General features: G+C 37.7%; 1 protein-coding gene across 6 annotated transcripts in view; it reads right to left on the bottom strand.

Annotated features, from left to right (window-relative positions):
• The window catches only part of Ccser1 (coiled-coil serine rich 1), a 1,202,904-nt gene that overhangs the window by 800,046 nt on the left and 381,815 nt on the right, over positions 1-21,043 (bottom strand). For 5 of the 6 annotated variants that reach the window (XR_868854.3, XM_006505955.2, XM_006505954.2 and 2 more), the window contains exon 6: positions 11,941-12,148. Coding sequence is in view for 5 of the 6 variants with exons in the window: in XM_006505955.2 (XP_006506018.1) it covers positions 11,941-12,148 (208 nt within the window). In the remaining variant the exon portion in view is untranslated. Of the gene's footprint in view, positions 1-11,940; positions 12,149-12,170; positions 13,149-21,043 lie in introns of those variants that run through there. The other variant, XM_011241297.3, reaches the window with a different exon arrangement.

The following is a 21,043-nucleotide window of genomic DNA, read 5'->3' as shown; positions in this document are numbered from 1 at the left end:
AGAATTCACTTGATATGTACTCACTGACAAATTGATATTATCCCAGAAACTCAGAATACCCAAGATACAATTTGCAAAACACAAGAAAAATCAAGAAGAAGGAAGACCAACGTGTGGATACTTTATTCCTTAGAATAGGGAACAAACTAACCATGGAAGGAGTTATAGAGAAAAACTTTGGAGTTAAGATGAAAGGATGGACGATCAAGAGACTGCCCCACCTAGGGATGCATACCATGATCAGCCACCAAACACAGACACTATTGCATATGCAAGCAAGATTTTGCTGAAAGGACCCTGATATAGCTGTCTCTTGTGAGGCTATGCCAGTGCCTGGAAAATACAGAAGTGGATGCTCACAGTCATCTATTGGATGGAACACAGGGCCCCCAATGGAGGAGCTAGAGAAAGTACCCAAGGAGCTGAAGGAGTCTGCAACCCTATAGGTGGAACAACACCATGAACTAACCAGTACCCCTAGAGCTCGTGTCTCTAGCAGCATATGTATCTGAAGATGACACAGTCGGCCATCATTGGGAAGAGTGGGCCTTGGTCTTGCAAACTTTATATGCCCCAGTATAGGGGAATGTCAGAGCCAAGAAGTCGGAGTAGGTGGGTAGGGGAGCAGGGCAGCGGAGGGTATAGGGAACTTTCGGGATAGCATTTGAAATGTAAATGAAGGAAATATCTAATTAAAAAATTGAAAAGAAAAACTCAATGGGAGAGGGCAGGCACCAATATATATATATTCTCTAGGCCTTTTTTGAGTACAATTATTCATTCAGTCATACATTTGTCAATCTGCAAGATGGATAATAGTGCTGAAGACTTCAATAGAATGTGTACTCTTCAAAAACTAAGCTCTCAATATGTCACCATGGAAAAAAAATGGGAAACCAGGCAGCATCACTCAGCATGCTATTAGCATTGTAAATAAGCAGATTAGGTCTAGATGCTTGCCAAGACAATTATAATGCTGTTTCTGCCTCTTACTATTCTAAGAGCTGAAATAGTTCTAGAACTGAAAAATAAAATGATCACAAAAAGAGAAAAGGCCAAAGAGAAAGACAGCTGAGTCCATCTGAAGTTGCATGTCAATTAATAGAAAAAAGCCTGTGTTGCTGGCCTGGTATCCAGTAAAGTTATAGCCTAATAGATATACAAATAAAAGAACAAGACTATAAAGCTAACTGACTAAATACATTGTTAATCCAGAGTAATCTCATATATAAGGAATATAAAAAGGGACCATGATATACATGTGCATGTGTAGGGGTGGGGTAAGGTCTAGAGAAGAGAATAGTAGGACACAGGTATTGTGAAAAAAATAGTAAAAGGAGGTTGGGGGCACAAAGACTCACTTAAAGAGGGAAGAGGTATCAATGAGGAAGAGGAGAATATAACCCTAAGGATGCTTGAAAAGACCATAATTAATCATATCATTTTATGTTTATTTAAAATCATATATATGAATCAGATTTTTCATTAATTCATTCAGTTTACAAACCAATGTCAGTACCCCTTTCTTGAAGTCCCTCCCTCACACAGCTTCTCTCCCATTCTCTCTTCTGCTTCTCTTCTGAAAAGGAGGAGGGGGTCACACACACACACACACACACACACACACACACATATGAGAGAGAAAAATTAACTTTTGTTTGTTTGGTTGGTTGATTTTCCAAGACCAGGTTTCTCTGTGTAGCCCTGGTTGTCCTGGAACTCACTCTGTAGACCAGGCTGGCCTCAAACTCAGAAATCCGTCTCCCTCTGATAAAGGCATGCGCCACCACTGCCTGGCAAAGTTTAACTTTTAATTATAAAGTATTTACATATATTTTGTCCAATAGCAACCTGTTTTCTTATATATATGGCTGGTTTAAATATAATTTTTCTTTTCTTTTTTATTAGATATTTTCTTTATTTACATTTCAAATGGTATCCCCTTTCCTAGGTTCCCCTCCAAAAACCCCCTATCCCACCACCATTCCCTGGCTCACCAACCCACCCACTCCCACTTCCTGGTCCTGGCATTCCCCTACACTGAGGCATCGGGCCTTTACAGGACCAAGGGCCTCTCCTCCTGTTGATGTCCAATAAGGCCATCTCTGCTACATGTGCAACTGGAGTCATGGGTCCCTCCATGTGTACTCTTTGGTTGGTGGTTTAGTCCCTGGGAACTCTAGGGTATTTTTTAAATGAATTTATGACACTTGTGGTAGCAAAGATCCCTCCAAAGACATCGAGTATCTAACAAAATGCCTTGGCCAGGCAAGAGGAATCTCCATTCAAGTTGTTGGTCAAGGGATCCAGGAGACCCATCAAGGTAATATATATTATTGCTATGGCCTTCATTTGCCGAGCAGAAATTGAAGATAAGACCATATTGCTGAAGACATCAAGCAATGAAGACACAGGATTTAGAACCGTTAGACCTAACCTGTAAAGCATGTGCTTCAGGATTAACTATTAAAGTAATAAGAGGAGCTACTTAAATCTTCATGGAAGATAACCAATCAACAACTGATTCGAGTTGTAATGCCTATGCACCACAGTTGTCAGAATTACCTGATCTTCTGAGAGATGCAGAGTGACACTATAGTGGTTTGAAGGAGAATGGCCCCAATATGATCCTATTAAATTTTTCCTTTTATAACAGTTGCTATAATAGTGTCATTGTATCTCTTCAAAGCAATAAACAGTTACCAAGACATTATTTAGTACCAAGCGTGGGGTATTGCTGTGATAGGTTTATTTCTTGTAGCAGAATATAGACATTTTGTCTTTGGATTAGAAAAGCAGTTGAACTCTTTATCAGGGCTTAATGGACCATAGCACGAGGAACATGGAAGACTGTGCTGACGTTTATTTGAATTGTGGGGTCTAGATTGAGAGGTTTCAAGGGGAACAATATTGCTAAGTAGCCTAGAGACTTCTTGTGATATTTTAGCAAAGAATGTGGCTGCTTTATGAACTTGTCCAAAAAAAAAACATTTGCATTAGGCTAAATTAAAGAGTTTAGATTAATGACCCGAGTAGAGGAAATTTCAAGGCAGCATAGTACTGAGTGTCATATGGTTATTAGTGGTCATTCTTACACAGATCTATAGTGAACAGGAGTAAGGTAAGCAAGGAAAAATACAGAATTTGCATTTTGTGGAGAAAAGGAATACTGAAAAAAAGCCTAATAGTCCTTTGTTTCAAAGGGATTAAAGGTAAATCCTTACAGATGGAGATAATTGTAGATTCACCACTTATCAAAGAAGGATCATTATTTGGCAGATGCAGATCATTACAGAAAGACTTAACTTTAAAATTCAGAGAACAACTAACCTAGTAGACACAGGTAAAACATATCTCCAACATATAAGCCTTAGGGAACATTACACAAGAGGGTGTGAAAAATTTGTAAGTGTTAGCATACTAAGAACTATGCTTACAGATCATGTCTTCTATGTATGATAAGGAAGCTACACCAATAAAATCACAACATTATGGTTGACCAAATAAGACTGGAAAAACAACATTACCAATTAACATGTCAACTCGGGCAGGAGAAATCCCATAAAGACCCTTAGATGAAGAGCTATTGGCAATTAATGGCTACCAAGTGTTGAGGTTTGGTCTTTTGCTATATATTGTAATGTTAAATACTGTTCCCCAAAGCCTGGTTGCCCTAGGGATGAAAGAATTTCCACATATACCAAATGATGATATGCAACCTTGCTCCCTACTTTAAAACTATTGGTTAAATAAAGACACTATAGTTGGGTTGAAGAGAGGGAGATAGAGTTTCAGTTTCTGGGCTTAGGGTTGAAGGAAAATTGTGAGGGAGAGAAGATATCTCAATGGGAGGGGAGGCCCTTAGTCCTGTGAAGGTTTGGTGTCCCAGTGTAAGGGCATGCTAAGGGCAGTGAGGCAGGAGTGGGTGGGAGAGCTCCCTCTTAGAAGCATGGGGGGTGGAAATCGGATAGGGGGTTGAGGAGGGGAAACTAGGAAGGGAGATAACATTTCAAATGTACATAAATAAAATAAGAAATTAAAAAAAAGGAAAGAAGACACCATGGGGTAGGTGGGTCATGAAAAAAATGGCCACGAAGGCTGGCCAATTGTAGTTAATAGCTACCCAGGCAAAACATGTCAACTTATAACTCAGGGTTATTGATAGGAAGTAGATTTTAATAGCTTAGAGGGTAGATATCTTCCTAGCTCTAATGCTGATTAAGGCTTATCATACATATAAAAGTTGTGTGTCTTTTATCTGGGAACTGAATGATCAAAGGCAAGGTAGAGTCTCCTGGTTGAGATTAAATAGTTAATAAAATCACCAAGAAAAGGAGATCAGCCTTCTCCAGAAAGGGCTCCCTAAGAGGTTATTGAATACCAAGTGGTTAGTCGTGCTCATATGTAAAGATAAGCAACACTAACTAAATAGCTTACATTTATAAGGTTTTGTGTGTAACAGTAATAAATAAGTGATGACAGGATAGGAATCTGAGATGAAGTGGAGATGTGGGAAGTGATGGAGAAAAGAAATGAAGTAAAAAGAGCACTCAAATATAAAGTTGTCAAAAAATAAACGTATGACAGAACACTACCCAGCATTCCTGATAAAGGATGACTCAGATCAGAATCAATAACACAGAGGAAAGAATTCAAGCTATGGGGAACTATTCAGAAGCTTTGAATACTAATCAAGAAAGTACTTAGCTATAAATTAGTTCATTGGGGAAAAGTGCCTGTTTGTTGCACTTAAAGATTGATAACAATTGTTTATAGTTCATAGTATGTAATTCTTTTCTTTGCATTATGATATAGAATGGAATGAAGACTGGAGTGTATTTGCATACAAGAGATATATGCTTTGTTGGAGGCTGAGAGGCTGACTGTGGTAGTGAGCTTTGGCAACAATTCTCTGGCCCAATGGTAAGAAACTGGCCTGTTGCTGGTTCTCAGGTACATCTAATGACTAGGAGGACAGTCCTCAGCCTTAGTCAAGCCTTCCTATGTTCTGCCATGACAGGCATCATGATATAACATTTAATCTTTATTTAGGACCAATACGGAGCTACTTTTTTTTTCCATTTTTTATTAGGTATTTAGCTCATTTACATTTCCAATGCTATACCAAAGTTCCCCATACCCACCCGCCCCCACTCCCCTACCCGCCCACTCCCCCTTTTTGGCCCTGGTGTTCCCCTGTTCTGGGGCATATAAAGTTTGTGTGTCCAATGGGCCTCTCTTTCCAGTGATGGCCGACTAGGCCATCTTTTGATACATATGCAGCTAGAGTCAAGAGCTCCGGGGTACTGGTTAGTTCATAATGTTGATCCACCTATAGGGTTGCAGATCCCTATAGCTCCTTGGGTACTTTCTCTAGCTCCTCCATTGGGAGCCCTGTGATCCATCCATTAGCTGACTGTGAGCATCCACTTCTGTGTTTGCTAGGCCCTGGCATAGTCTCACAAGAGACAGCTACATCTGGGTCCTTTCAATAAAATCTTGCTAGTGTATGCAATGGTGTCAGCGTTTGGATGCTGATTATGGGGTGGATCCCTGGATAAGGCAGTCTCTACATGGTCCATCCTTTCATCTCAGCTCCAAACTTTGTCTCTGTAACTCCTTCCAAGGGTGTTTTGTTCCCACTTCTAAGGAGGGGCATAGTGTCCACACTTAAGTCTTCATTTTTCTTGAGTTTCATGTGTTTAGGAAATTGTATCTTATATCTTGGGTATCCTAGGTTTTGGGCTAATATCCACTTATCAGTGAGTACATATTGTGTGAGTTCCTTTGTGAATGTGTTACCTCACTCAGGATGATGCCCTCCAGGTCCATCCATTTGGCTAGGAATTTCATAAATTCATTCTTTTTAATAGCTGAGTAGTACTCCATTGTGTAGATGTACCACATTTTCTGTATCCATTCCTCTGTTGAGGGGCATCTGGGTTCTTTCCAGCTTCTGGAGCTACTTTTTAACAGAAATGTTGTGAGATAACAAGTATTTATCATTTTAAACAATTTCAAATCGAGCCTATTCAGATTCAGTTTCTTATGTCACAATATTATTTTTTGAAGATTTTTATTTCTTATTCATATTGTATTATTGATTTGTTTTTATAGTAAATATTTTATTTCTAATGATACTGGTTATTTTTAATATTCTGCTGTTCCTAAAAGTCTTAATTACCATTCTTACATCAGTACAAACTGTAGCAATTGGTCCTCCTCTCTAGGTTTTCATGAGCTAGTTGTGCTTTGTGTATGTGTGTGTGTGTGTGTGTGTGTGTGTGTGTGTGTGTGTGTGTGTGTGTGTGAGTGTGTGTGTGTGTGAGTGTGTGTGTGTGTGTGTGTGTGTGTGTGTGTGTGTGTGGTACATATGAGGGCACACATGTGTTTCTCTTTTAATTTTCATTTCATTCACAAGTAATTCTCTTTCTTTAAAATGTCAATGAAACCATTGGACTTAGCAAACTGCCTACTATTAGTCCAAACAATATTTCACTTTTTTCTGTTCAATTATTTCTTCCTACCTCTTTAGATTTTTGTTGACTTTTTTCCTTTTGGCTTTTTAAGGAAGAAACATTGTTATCAGTTAGTAGACTTTCTTCCTGTTAATATAAACCTATAAAATAATAATAGCTTCTCAAGAACTCATAGTATGAACTACATAACTTTTCAATGTGTATTACAATGGAATTTACAATGACTCTGGGCAATAAGAAAGTACATATGTAAATGACCTATCTTCCCAAAAGTCCCTGCCTGGCACTGCAGGGGAAGGACTTGTTTTGCATTTGGCAACAACAGCAAAATCTACGTAGGCATATTACACAGACATTCTACTATTCTAGCTTTTATCCATACAGAACTGTCACTGTACCTCTTATTTACTTAAAGACTTTTTAGTGAAGGTAAAACAAACCAAAAGCCAAAAGCATGGAAAACATGTAACTATGTTATTTTTAAAGATAGGCCTAAAAAGAAGTCTGAGCACTACCCTGCTGTTTACATTGACTATTAAGCTGCTGCTTGTTTCCTGTTACATAGTGAAGGAGCAAGAAGAGCCCCAGGCTCAGTCAAGCCTTTGCTTTAGGACTGGTCACCAAGGTTTTTCCTCTTGCAATTATTACTTTATAATTATTCATCCCTCGAGTTCCTTATCTATAGACTTTCTTTTGTTTTTTAGAGGCGCTGAGAAGCTCACACTGAAAGTATGAACCTTGAAAGTATATCATTTATTGTTTTAGAATAATAAAACTAGAGATTGGGGTAGAAAACAAAAACAAAAGTATATGACAAATCATTGGGAAACAGACCACAGCTTGAATATTTTTACCAACTTGGTAGTTTCATAAATTATATTCATTTCTAAATGTAAATCATGTCTTGATGTTTTTGACTTAGTAGGTGTTTTGCCAGAATATGTTCGTCTTGTTTGGTTTACATTTACATGGTTTTGTTTGAATGTTGCCTGGTTCAAGAAATACTTTGAGTTATAATCACACTGCCTAGTTGTCAAACGGAGATTTAGAAAGCATGGGACTGAAGACAAGAAGTCAGAGTCTCAGTTGGGTGATTTTTACCATCATTTTTACTGTCAGTCATTTAATTATGTTTGCTGTTGTTGGTTGGTTTTGTTTTGTTTTGTTTTTAATTGTGGGAATTGACTTGAAAGTAAGTTATTTGATGTGGCTACACTGAAAAACAAAGTGGCAAAGGGATCCAGGGACTTCCCAAGTTCTTCAGTGTTGGAACATGAGGGTAGGGTTCAAATAGAAGGCAGAAGATAAGCATCACTAAACAGCCCAGCCAATGCTTGGCCCCTTACATATCATTGTCTCAGTTCCACCTTCTCTACAAGAACTTCTGACAAGTTGTAAATCTTTATCCAGAGTACAAGGTCATCCTCTAGTGGACCACAAAGTCTCAGTCTTTCCTTCTCCCAACAATTAGTTCCTAGGGAATCCCATTCTTTTTAGGGCACAGTGTGTCACACTAAATCCAGTGAGAACCTTGTCCTCAGATGGTCAGGAAAGACTGAAAAGTCTCAGAGCCCTCTGGAGAAGTTTCATTTGTAGGGACATGTTCTTGTCTTCCCATTTCAGCTGACATCAGCTTCTTTCTATTTCTATTTGACAACAAAGAAAAATGAGAAAATAGATTTTTTTCTTTTATTGTGTAGAAAGTCTGACATTTGATTTTGGAGCAGCTTCCCTTTAATAAGACAATTAAAATTGCCAAAGTGACAATGAAAAGAAGAAAATGGAGATTTATTTATTCAGCTACATTGCAAAAAAGGACAAAGAGATCCAGGCACCCCACATCCATGTTTAACCATCTGTCATCCTACCAGACATCAGTTTCTCATTGGTATCTTAAGTTTTCTCCTAGTAGACTTCATGGTCAATTACCATACAATATGAACAAATAAAACCATATCAGAGATTATAAGGACTGAGCAGAAAAAATGATGAGAACATTAAACAAATCTGCCTTTGAATTATGTGCTTTCATAGAATATTGAAGCTACAGGCAACATGGATTAAAGAAAAATTTTATTTGTTATAGTTAATGATTTTATAGCCAGTCTTGAAAATAAGAGACAAAATAGTTTTAAATACCTAAACTTCCTAAGCATTTTTAATAGAATAGTTTATATTTCATGTGTTAAGAAATTCTGAGAACCTTTTAAGAGCAAAGGAACTTTTAAAAACTCCAGTTAGAGGAATGTGATCCATTCATTTTCTCTATGTTCACTTAATACAGGATTCAGATTCAAAGCTTAGATGTCAACAGAACACCACTGTGAAGATGGCAGGTTTACCAAGCTGACAAAGTAATAAAAGTATTATACAAGATATTAAACATCTGTTCTCCTTAGTGATGTGCAGTTTTATAATGATGTATATTTATTCTTTTCTTCATAGTGTAAAACAATGGCTTTTAAAACAAATATCATCTATATTTGGAAGGCATGAGGGTTCATGGGGGAAAAAGAACCTTTGAGTTCCCTTCCACTAAGCCTATAGGCTTTCTTCTAATCTTCAGGATTAGAATTTAGGATACAATTTTTAGAATAAAAGTTAATGAATCCCAATGCATCTTTTCCACAGGAAGATATGAAAAGCTTTGGGAGATTAGGTGTTCAGTCTACTGTCTTTACCATGTATAAGAGGAATCAAGCTAAACCCTGTAATGGTTGCTATGTACCTCTATTTGATATGCTGAGAAAGTCATATTGAACTCTTCTTGGCAGGGAAGAGTATAGAGCACTCATCCTTTCTGTGTTTCAGTTGGTCCTCACATCTCCCAGCTTTACTCCGTGAACAATAATTTAATGGTTAATGGGAAGTTGAGTGGTATGTATTTTTCTTTCATTAACATATTTTAGTAGTAAATACATCACAGTTTAAAGAGACACTAGGACAAGATGGCAAGCTCAACTCATTCACGACTCTCATGACTCTCAGTGTATCATCATCGAAGAGGAGGAATTAGCAATTGCAGAATCAATCATGTAAAATCCTAAGATGTGTATGTTGATAACCTACAGGGAAATACTCAATGTGTAACAACGGAGTAACTGATTACCTACACATTTTCTTTTCTGACTTCCATAAGAAAACCGGACTGTATGTGGGAAACCTACAACCCAGAAGGCCAAGTATGACTACTGTGAGAAGCTGGGGTGGGAAAACTGAGTAAAAGGAGATACAGGCTGAATTTCTGTGTTCAGGAGGAGTCCTCAGGTGGAGGGAGGAGTCAGCTGTGTTTAACTTAATAGCATTCAGAGACTATCCTAATCCAGTGTCTGTGTTCTAGTACCCACGGAAAAGTCAGCTGGAGAGCATTCAGCATCTGCAGGCTGGGATGCAACACAGGTTTTTGAAACTGACTCTAGCCTAGAGCCACAGCCACTGCTCAATGCATAGATGCTCCCACCAGGAGGACAATCTGCAGCAACAGAGAGTTGTAGCTAATTTCAGGACTGGACTTACTCTAAGAATTGCATTCAATTGAAATTCCAAGTTATAGTCTAGCATAACAAATAGTATTCACAAAGCCAGATTAGTTGTCTATTTATATGGCTAATAGGAGTAAGAATCATTAATTGGCAAAGTTTATAAGATGGTCAACATTTTATTAACGACAAAACAGTTAAAAATATGAATGTGCTAACAGGATTTAGTATGTAATTGATATTTTCAGTGTAATTTGTATATAAAACATTTCAAAATAAATAATATATTGGGTAAAACATGTTAGCAAGAATTACATTATAGGCATAGAAAGAGTGTTCAGCAACTGTTGCTTTCTGAGAAACTGGGTTTCAGAGGATATGATGCCCTCTTCTGGCCACTGGTGGCTCTATGCACACTTGTGGGACACATACATACATGTACATAAAAAAAAAGTAACAATAATAACAGCAACATAAAATTAAAAATTTTTAAGTATTACACTTAAACACCAAAAATGGTGTTCATATATATTCAAATGGTACAGGAAATATTAGCTCCATACAAGGTTATTTGGAAGATCACATATTTCAAATACCATGGGAATTCACTATGAAAGAACTCCATAAAATATTTAAAACCTTGTACAAGAGTTGAACTTCTAATTAAAACAGAATTCATTAATCTGAAATATATTCAAATTTGGTGATGAAATTGCACTTAAAAATGAAAATCCTGGCCTTAGAGAACAGGAAGTGGATAATATTTCTTAAAAGTATCTATGAGAATGTCCCTTCTGAGCACTGAAGCCTGTTGATCACATGGCCCCACTTACACAGTGTTCTGAAAGAAGTTGGCACAAACATGGAATTACTGCTTACAAGGCTGCACCTGTAAGGATCTGTTCTCTTTCGTTTTGCTTGATGAGGAACCCAGACAGAAGGATAAAACATTCTCTGTAAATTCAAAGTAGTAAATACAGAGTCCACAGTGGCAATCACAAGTACGTGGGATCATAAACTTCAGTATGCCAGAAAGCTATGAAACACATCTCTTGCCATTTCTCCTCATTCTCTTCTCACAGGTATTGATTTCTTACTAAAAATCCTGACCAACAAGACGTAGAAAGTGGAAGAGTTAAATGTTATAAACTTTGGGATTAGTAGCTTTTAATTTATCAGATTTTATTGTTTTTGTTGTTTGCAGAGGGAAATACTGCCGGATCATAAAGATGCTGGAGAGTTTCTAACTTAATCATTCAGGCACAGAAAAACAACATATTAACAACCCAGAGTTTGTTTTAGTCGCTCATGAAGGGGCATGGTAGCAAACATTTAAATATATTTGGCCTGCAAAAACTTGTTGAAAGCTTCAATATACAGTGTTTTCTAGTTTCTTAAATAGATATCCCCATATAATTGATTAATATAAATGAAAAAGATATAGAGACGCTGATACAGGATAATATAAAACCAGTGGGTGTGAAAGGATTCCAAGAGGCTGACAGAGGCCAAATGTATTCACAAGACATTTCATTAACACCTGCAAACTTGAGTAGACTGGGATGATTATGATCAGAGAAAAATCACTTTTAAAAACCTGCCTCTATACTACCATATTGGTAAGTCCTCAGTAAAATCAAGGTGATGAAAACTCAGATTTCTCAACCCATTGACGGTGACATAAATGGATGAATTCATAGCTGATGCCCATTTCTTCTAGATTGACAAATTAGGGAAGGCTGGTCGTTAACCTTCTTTTTCATAGAACCTGGGGCTCTAAGGATGCATTTCTAAGTATTTATCCGTCAGAACTGGAAGCTATTCATTTGGTATATGAGGAAAGGTAAGGCTCAGGAGGACACCTGACCTATCCTCAATGTCCCAAATTAATTAGTGGCTGAGCAGGGTATGAGCAGGACTACAGACCTGTTGCAGACTAGCAAGGACAGGACGAGGGTTAACTGCGCGCGCGGGAGCCTTACCTCTTGCAGCACTCTCTTCATCTTCAGAAGCAGCGTCTTCACTGCCGTGCACTCCTGGAGCATCAGTCTGAATGGCAGAGAATCTATGCCTCCATTTTCCTCCACACCCTGCTGGGGCCAATCTGCAGAGGGACTGTTGGGCATGCAGCTGACATGGGAACACCGGGCCTCTTGATCAGTGTCTTTTGTTATTCTCAGGGAAAGGTTCCTAAGAAGAAATAAGATGAAAATAATTACAATTTGGTGTGCACAAAACGCCATCTCCTCTGGTGTCAATCAAAATTAATATGACACTAAAGATTTCATATGAACCTTGTCATTTTCTCAAATTAGTCTTTAAAATTCTCAGACCTTCAGCAGAAATTATGAATTATGTAATTAGTGGTAAAATTCAATGACAATTACAATTTTATAGCATATTTTCCCAATCAGAATTTCATTTATACATGGTAATTATTTAAACCATTTATAAACGTTGAGACAACAAATAACACTAGAAGGCAAATGTCATCTCTAAAGTTTCAGATGGTATGCTTACATTACATTGAATGAAGCTATTCAGAGACAGAACTATAAAAAATTAGTTTAAACAGCCGATAACACTTTTATTCAGAAAAAGAGCATACAAAGGAGTTTAAGTTAAAACAGTGGCATAAGCGTAAAAACACATAATTCCACAGTGGCAAGGGAAGGAGGAAAACGGTGCCATGCCTGAAAACTACCTGTTTAGCGTGAGGCCCATTTCACCTGAGGCAACTGACAAAAGGAATGTTCAAGAAAAGTCGCCTGTTCCATGCACCACATCCTCCCTTACACAACACATGTTGTATAAAATCAGATACAAGTTTCCAAAGGTTTTTCCTCTTTCCTCTACCAGAGACAGGTACTGACTCCAGAGGACAATTCTGCATACCTCAGTCATGAGGCGTGGAGAGGATTCTAACAGGCCATGCTAACTCAGCCTTGTCTTCATTTATCTCCATACCATAACCTGCTATCCTACAATTGCAGCAACTTTCTTCCTCTTGGTAATTCTCTATAATTTACCCTTCTTTAGTTAAGATGTTCAACAATTTCAATGCTTACTGCCCTTTTAGTCACTCCTCTCTGGGTGCTTCCTGTGCATGAAAGATACGCCTGTTAATATCATGCTTCTGTAATTAAACCACCTTCTTTTACTCTAGCTCACAGGACCCCACAGGTAGAACCTGGAAGACAGAAGGAGAAGTTTCAAACAGAGACTACATGAAGAACTGCATTTTCTAAACTGGCAAAAGATATTTTAATGGGAGTGGATGACTGACTAGTAACAAAATACACACTCCTTTCCAGACTCCAAGGGATATGGGAGCTATGAACATATCAGATATGCTTCCATAGATGTGTACTGCATGGCTATCTTGACATATCTTACCCTTACCTCTAATTCTAAAGTTATTTACTCCTCCTCGGCTTCCTCAGACATACATGGAAGATATAGTTATGTCTACTTCTGACTTATTCAGATTTGAATATATTGACTCAATATGAACTGATAGCATTGTAGGAGGGCAGTAGTCAACTCTCAAAGCATGCTATTCATATTTATGTATAGTTCAATTATCTTCTGAGTTTAATTATATTTGTAATTTATAATTATAAATATAAGTAAAAATATAAAATAAAGTCACATAATCCAGATTTTAAATTATTTTACTCTAAAAAAATCTGCTTTTCTGTGAAATAATTAAGAAAATATTATACTTTGGCATCTTTGCCTTAATATAGTAGCAAGCAACAAGGCAATGCTTTGTACAGTCCCAACATAGATGGGATAGAATGATGAACTGGTATCCTAGAGCATGAACTAAACTGAAGTGTTCAAGAATAGAACGTGAACTGTTCAAGAATTATCTAAGGAAACTAAGAAAGGGGATAGCATTTAAAATGTAAATGAAGAAAATATCTAATAAAAAATTTAAAAAGAAAAGAAATCTAATGATTACTCCATTCATCATCTGTGTTTCCTTTTGATGTACAGTGTCTATGTTGTTTTGGGGAAATTCTACTTTAAATTCTCTCTCTCTCTCTCTCTCTCTCTCTCTCTCTCTCTCTCTGTGTGTGTGTGTGTGTGTGTGTGTGTGTGTGTGAGAGAGAGAGAGAGAGAGAGAGACAGAGAGAGACAGAGAGAGACAGAGAGAGAGAGAGATGAACTTAATACCTCATCTTTAGATAAAAATGTGCACACAACTGGTTATTTTTTCACAACCTGATGTGGAAAAACAAAAAGTAAACTAAAAAGCATCTTGGCATAACATAAAAGTTTCTCATGGGACAACGACTGACTGCTTCTCCACATCTTGTCTTCAACTCTTGATCCAATCACAGTGCCATCACTTTGACCCTGTGAAGTGCCAAACTCTATCCTGCCTTAGAGCCTGTACTTATGTGTTGTCTGCACAAAAATTGTCCCTTTCCCACCTTCAGATTTCCCTTCAGGGAAACCTTTGTACCCAGCAGGTACATCACCCATGTGAAGTATACAGATTGCCCTTTCCGATAGTAAGCTTGTATTCACAGCAGTTATCAAATGTGCGGGTAAGTTACATTGTGGAGAGAACACCCTGAGCACACTGAACTGTGCTGAACTGCACATTTCATATTCATAATGCAAACAAGTGCGCCACAAGGTACCATGACAGTTACATTTTAAAATACCGCCAGGCAAACAGACGAATTCCCAGGTGCCTAAAGGGAAATCAAAGCAACACTGTTTACGCAAACTGCCATTTGCAGTGGCTTCCATTCCAAATTTGAGAGTAGGCACATATGGTGTGAATGATAAGCGACTCAGCAAAAAATTGAACGTTACTCCTTTGCCTTAAAAAAATATAGTTCCTATCTTGGCTTTCTATCATTAGGGTCTTTTCCAGAACCTAATATTTCATGATCACTTCTCTAAGGTTCTCTAACTTTGATATGACCTATAATTTAAGATCATTACATTCCTCAACAGCTGAAATGAAGAAAAATAGAAATGTTTGTAAGATGGAGAAAAAAATGGCCAGAATTCGTGTTTAAAGGAATTGTCTTATGTATGTCCATCTGTTCATGAATACATGCGTTTTCACTGTGATTAATCATCTTGCTGCAGCTGGTCTGTGGATTCAGTTTTCTCTAATTGGCTTAACAATAGAAGCAAGTGTCCTTCACAGGAAACTAAAACAAACAACACCAAAGGCACCTCATATGCATGGATATAGATTGAGCTCTCTCATTTTTTGTTGTTGTTGTTTTACTGATATTATAAGAGCAATGTGTCAGAAAAAAACTCACAATGCCTGGTTTACCTTTAATTGATATGGGTCAATTTTGTAAACCTGTAAAGTTTTATTTTCAAATCTTCTGTGGAACTCATCGATCAAACAATGTAAATTATAGGATGCACTGTCCCATTTTTCTATTTTTTTTCTAGATTGTGCACTTTTCCCATGTGAAAATTGGAACAGTTTTCTATACCATTGTCTATCAATGTATGGAAAATGATTACCCAGAAAATGGTAGGAACATAGAGAGATGGCTCAGTGGTAAATAGCATGTACTAGTTTGCTTCCAATTGCTGTGATAAACATTGATTAAAGTAACATGTGGGAGGAAAGGACTTATTTGGCTTACATATCCTGGGTTACAACCCATCATAGAAGAGAACCAGCTCAGAAAGGCAAGAAACAGGCAGAAACGGAATCAGAAATCATGAAGATATGGGGCTTATTGGCTGCTTTCCATGGACTGTTGCAGGGATCTGGAAACCCCACCTATTATTTCTAACCAGCAATTGTCCCAACGCATCTTTAATGATGGATCAAAAACCAACTGGAGAACAGGACCTTAGCATCCAGCACTGTCCCTACAATTGGCCATTCCTTCAATCTCTGTTCCATCTTTGGACTTATACTTCTTTTAAACAGGACAAAATTTATTTGAAAATTCTGTGGGTGTGTTTGTATCTTTATACATCCACTGGGGATCCTGCTTGGCGACAGGAGATGGCCTCTTCAGGTTCTATAGTTCCACTGTTAGACATTTTATCTAAGGTCACCAGCATTGACTTCTGGGAGCCTCCCGCTTGCCAGGTCTCTGGAGATTTCTCTCAAGCCCTCAACCCTAGCATCTGAAGATTTTCATTCATTCATTCTTTTTTTTTTTTTAACTTTTTCCAGTTTTTTATTAGGTATTTTCTTCATTTACATTTCAAATGCTATCCCAAAAGTCCCCTATACTCTCCCCCTACCCTGCTCCCCTACCCACCCACTCCCACTTCTTGGCCCTGGCATTCCCCTGTACTGGGGCATATAAAGTTTGCAAGACCAAGGGGCCTCTCTTCCCAATGATTCTATTGGCCCTCTGAGCCCATCTCCTTTATGCCTCAAAACCTGATCCTGACTTCACCATTCTATTCCCCTTACCCTCTCCCACCCAGTTCTCTTCCTCCCTTTGCACTCTGACTATTCTATTTCCCCTTCTAAATGAGACACAATCATCCTTACTTCAGACTTTCTTCTTGTTTACCTTCTTTGGGTTTGAGGAATGTACCATGAGGGTCCTATACTTCATGGCTAATATCCACTTCAGTGAGAATAATATGCATGTACTTTGAGGTATGTATTAGTTCACTCAGGATGATATTGTCTAGTCCCATTCATCTGCCTACAAAATTTATGATGTACTTGTTTTTAATAGCTGAATAGTATTCCATTGTGTAATAAAACATTTCTGTATCCATTCTTCATTTCAGAGACATTTGGGTTATTTTCAGTTCCTGGCTATTATGAATAAAGGTGATATAAACATAGTGGAACAAGTGTCCTAGTGGTATGGTAGGGCATCTTTTTGGTGTATGCCCAGGAGCAGAATAGCTGGGTCTTCAGGGAGAATTATTTCCAATTTTCTGAGAAACTACCAGGTTGATTTCTAAAGCCATTGTACCAGTTTGCACTCCTACCAATAGTGTTCTCTCGAGCATGTGTTTTCACTTGAGTTTGTGATCTTAGCCATTTGGGTGGTTGAAAGATGGAATCTCAAGGTTATTTGGCTTGCATTTCCCTGATGCCTAAGGACTTTGAACAGTTTTAAAGTGTTTTCAGGCCACTGGAGATTCCTCTGTTGAGACTTCTCTGCTTAGCTCTGCAACACATTTTTAAATGTATTGTTGGAGTCTAAGTTCTTGAGTTCTTTATATATTTTGGATATTAGCCCTGTATCAGATTTAGGGTTAGTGAAGATCTTATGCCAATCTGTAAGCTGCCATTTTGTCTATTGACAGGGTCCTATGCTTTATAGAAGATTTTCAATTTCATGAAGTTCCATTTATCAATTGCTGATTTTTAGAGCCTGAGCCACTGATGTTCTGTTCAGGAAATTGTCTCCTGTACCAGTATGTTCAAGGCTATTTCTCACCTTCTCTTCTATGAGATTTAGTACGTCCAGTTTATTATTATTATTAATTATTTTATTTATACCCCAAATATTTCTCCCTTCCCAATCTCCCCTCTGCAAGCGCCCCACCCTATCCCCATCTCCTTTGACTTTAAGAGCATGCTCCCCCACAACCCATTCTCAACTCACCCTGCTAGCATCCTCCCCTTCGCTGGGGTAACAAGCTTCCACAGGACCAAATGCATCCCCTCCCATTGATGCCAGATAAGGCACTACTTTGCTACATAATGTACAGGAGGCATGGATCCACTCACAGTTACTCTTTGGTTGGTGATTTAGTTCCTGGTAGCTCTGGGGGTTCTAGTTAGTTGATATTGCTGTTCTTCCCATGGGATTGCAATCCCTTTCACCTCCCTCAGTCCTTTCCCTAATATTTTTCTATTGTGTCATTCCAAATATTGGCTGTAAGTATCTGCATCTGTCTTAGCCAGGTGCTGGCATAGCCTCTCAGAGGACAGCTATACCAGGCTCCTGATAGCAAGCATTTCTTGGCATCAGAAATAATGAAGGGATCTGTTGTCTGTGAATGGGATGGATCCCAAAGTGAGGCAGTCTTTCCTTCAGTCTTTGCAATATTTTTTGTCCCTGTATTTCCTTTAGACAGGAATAATTCTGAGTTAAAATTTTTGAGCGGGGGGGGGGGGGAGGGAATAGGGGTTTTCAGAGGGGAAATCAGGAAAGGGGACAACATTTGAAATGTAAATAAAGTAAATATCTAATTTTTAAGAAAAGGTAATAACAATTGAGATGGGTATATGTCCCCTTTCCTCAACTGGGGGTTATAGCTATCTACTACAGGTGGTCTTTTCAGGTTCTATCTCTCTGCTGTTGAGTATTTTGACTAATGTCATCCACATTGGGTCCTGGGAACCTCTCATATCCCTGGTCTTGAAGGGTATAGGAACTTCACAAGGAAACGAACAGACTCAGCTAACCTAGACCCCTTGGAAACTGAGCCACCAACCAATGAGCATACACAGGTTGGCCTGAGGCCCCCAGAATCTATGTAGCAGATGTGCAGCTTAGTGAGTAAGGGCTGAAGTAAGGGCTTTCCCTAAAGCTGTTGCCTCACTGTCGAATCCACTCCCCTAACTGAGTTGCCTTGTCTGGCCTCAGTGGAAGAGAATATGCCTAACCTTGCAGAAATGATGCTGTAGGGTGGGGGATATCCAAGGGGTCCCCAATATTCAAGAGAAAAAGGGTAGAGGGCATGGGGGAGAAACTACGTGAGGGGAGGATCAGGTGGGCAGCATTTGGAATGTAGATAGATAGATAAATAGATACATACATACATACATACATACATACATACATACATAACTGATGATGTGTGTAAAGAAACTGGAAATTGAACACAGTTACCTATGATAACACATGAGGCATCCGACTTCCATGTTTTAAGTAAGTTAAACTAATTAGAGGAAAACACATAGATAATTCACTATTCATTTTATTTTGTTTGAAAGTTCATAAGTTCTGACTCTATTACTATTGAGTTACTACAAACTTCTGTTCTTCAGTAAGTGTTTCATTCTTTCAGCATAGTATATTCAGTAAGATGACAATGGTCATTGACAAAGGTTGTATATGAAATCTTTCTGTCATGATTATTTAAGGATTTATTACTTACTTAAATGTGTCTCTGTATAATTGCTTCTGATATTCTCATTATAAAAGTGAATCTTGAAAATATCTTCAAAATTCCCTTCTAGATATGTCATTAAAATCCCCATAAATATTTAGCAAATGTGTTAGTTAATTGATCATCTGAAAATACTACAGATTTTAGACATGTTTCAGTGGTTAAAAGCATTGGCTGCTCTTTCAAATGACTTGGGCTTGGTTCCCTGAACCCACATGGCACTTAACAATCTGTAAGCCTAGTTCCAAAGGATCAAACACCCCCTTTTGCCTTTCCATAGGCACTAAGTACACTCAAAATTCACAACATACATGCCAGCCAACATAAATATTACATTTAATTGTTAAGAAAACATGTTATTCTTGAAGGCTCATAATTTAAGATCTGATATAATACAGATCGCAATTTTGTGCATAGGTTATGCAATTTATAGGAAACTATACTGTTCTAGAAGTTAGATCATGACATTCACCCTGGATGCCTGAATTTTTCTATCCAAATGCTAAATATTAGCTATGGAAATATAATCTAGAGATTATTAAAATTTAAAAGACAATCAGTTCCTCTGCAAATTGGCATAAAAGCAATACCAAAAATAGCTATAATATATACATGTAAAACATACATAATATTTATATATCATTAAATAGTTGGAGATTATTACTTTATATAAACTTCTATGGACACAAATATTTATCAATTGTAGAGTAATAAAACTTATATAAATCTTAAAAATTATGTAATAATATACTTTGGTGAACAAACAAAAGTAATGTTGATGGTTTGTATTCAGTTTTAAACAGAATATTATTGAATATTTTCCATAGTATAAAGAAGACAGGATTCCAAAATGTCTTGATTAAATTATGCATACATACATTTATTTACATGCATGCATTACAAACACAAAGCATTGGGTTACTTTTATATGAAGACTATGGTTTTATTTCCAGACTACTCAAAGATAACTTGCTTTATCTTGATTTGTCAAACATTTAGTCTTTGTTAAATAATGTGGGGGCTATATTTGGGGAGACATAATTAAAATCTGATCCTTTCTTATGGAGCATCAATGATACACAAAAGTACAGTTCCAATGAAGCTCAGCAAGGCAATCAATGAGTTCATTGGACTTACTTACAGAGTATGAGTGAAGGTCACTTACAAGATCATGGATGACCCCAGGGTAGTTGCCAGAAAGTCTCACCATAAAGCAGATAATGATGTCCCCACAGCTGTGTAAATGAGGATCCCTCAGTTAAGCTTTCATAATATATATGCCCTACATATTCAGAGACCACGAAATCATATTATGCAAATAGGATATAATTACATGAAAATGTCCAATTGAAGGAAGTGGCCAGAATCTCAGGTAAGAGTCCACTGATTTACCCCAGTGTCCTCTTCTATGAAGAAATATTAAGTCAGTAAGTCTGAAGTCAAGATATCTTACAAGTCATGGTGGCTCAGATATAGAGTGTTCTACAGCCCAGCCCCATTCACTAGTCTTTTCCCAGTGAACAGGCATTGTGATTAGCTCTGGAAGCTCACGCTGTTGTGACTTCTGTATCACAAGATACTGGAAATGGGGACAGAGAGCTGCGTAAATTGTTTATTCCTTAAGTTGCTTTTGTCAGGGTATTTTTAATCACATCAACTGAAAAGAAACTAAAACACAAAAGTAGGGAATCATGTAGTATAGCAGAATAGATTGGACACTAATTTTCATAGTCAATGGCCATGAAAGTTCCATCCTTTCAGGCTAATACACTGTTCTGCACAGTATATATCCTATCCATTCCCACTTTTATATCCCTCTCCAAATGTCTGTATTGCCTCAGGCTGCTTGCTCTTCTCATGAGTCTAGTAACACCCTCTGTATATGCCTGGTACCTCACTTGTCCTAATGAAATATCTTTCAGGTGACTGAGGAATACTTAGGCATGTTTTGCAATTCTAAGTGACTAATTTCCAGCAGTGTTCTAA

This window comes from Mus musculus, chromosome 6, assembly GCF_000001635.26.
Source record: "Mus musculus strain C57BL/6J chromosome 6, GRCm38.p6 C57BL/6J".
Taxonomy (NCBI): Eukaryota; Metazoa; Chordata; class Mammalia; order Rodentia; family Muridae; genus Mus; species Mus musculus.
This window is presented reverse-complemented; position numbering and strand designations above follow the sequence as displayed.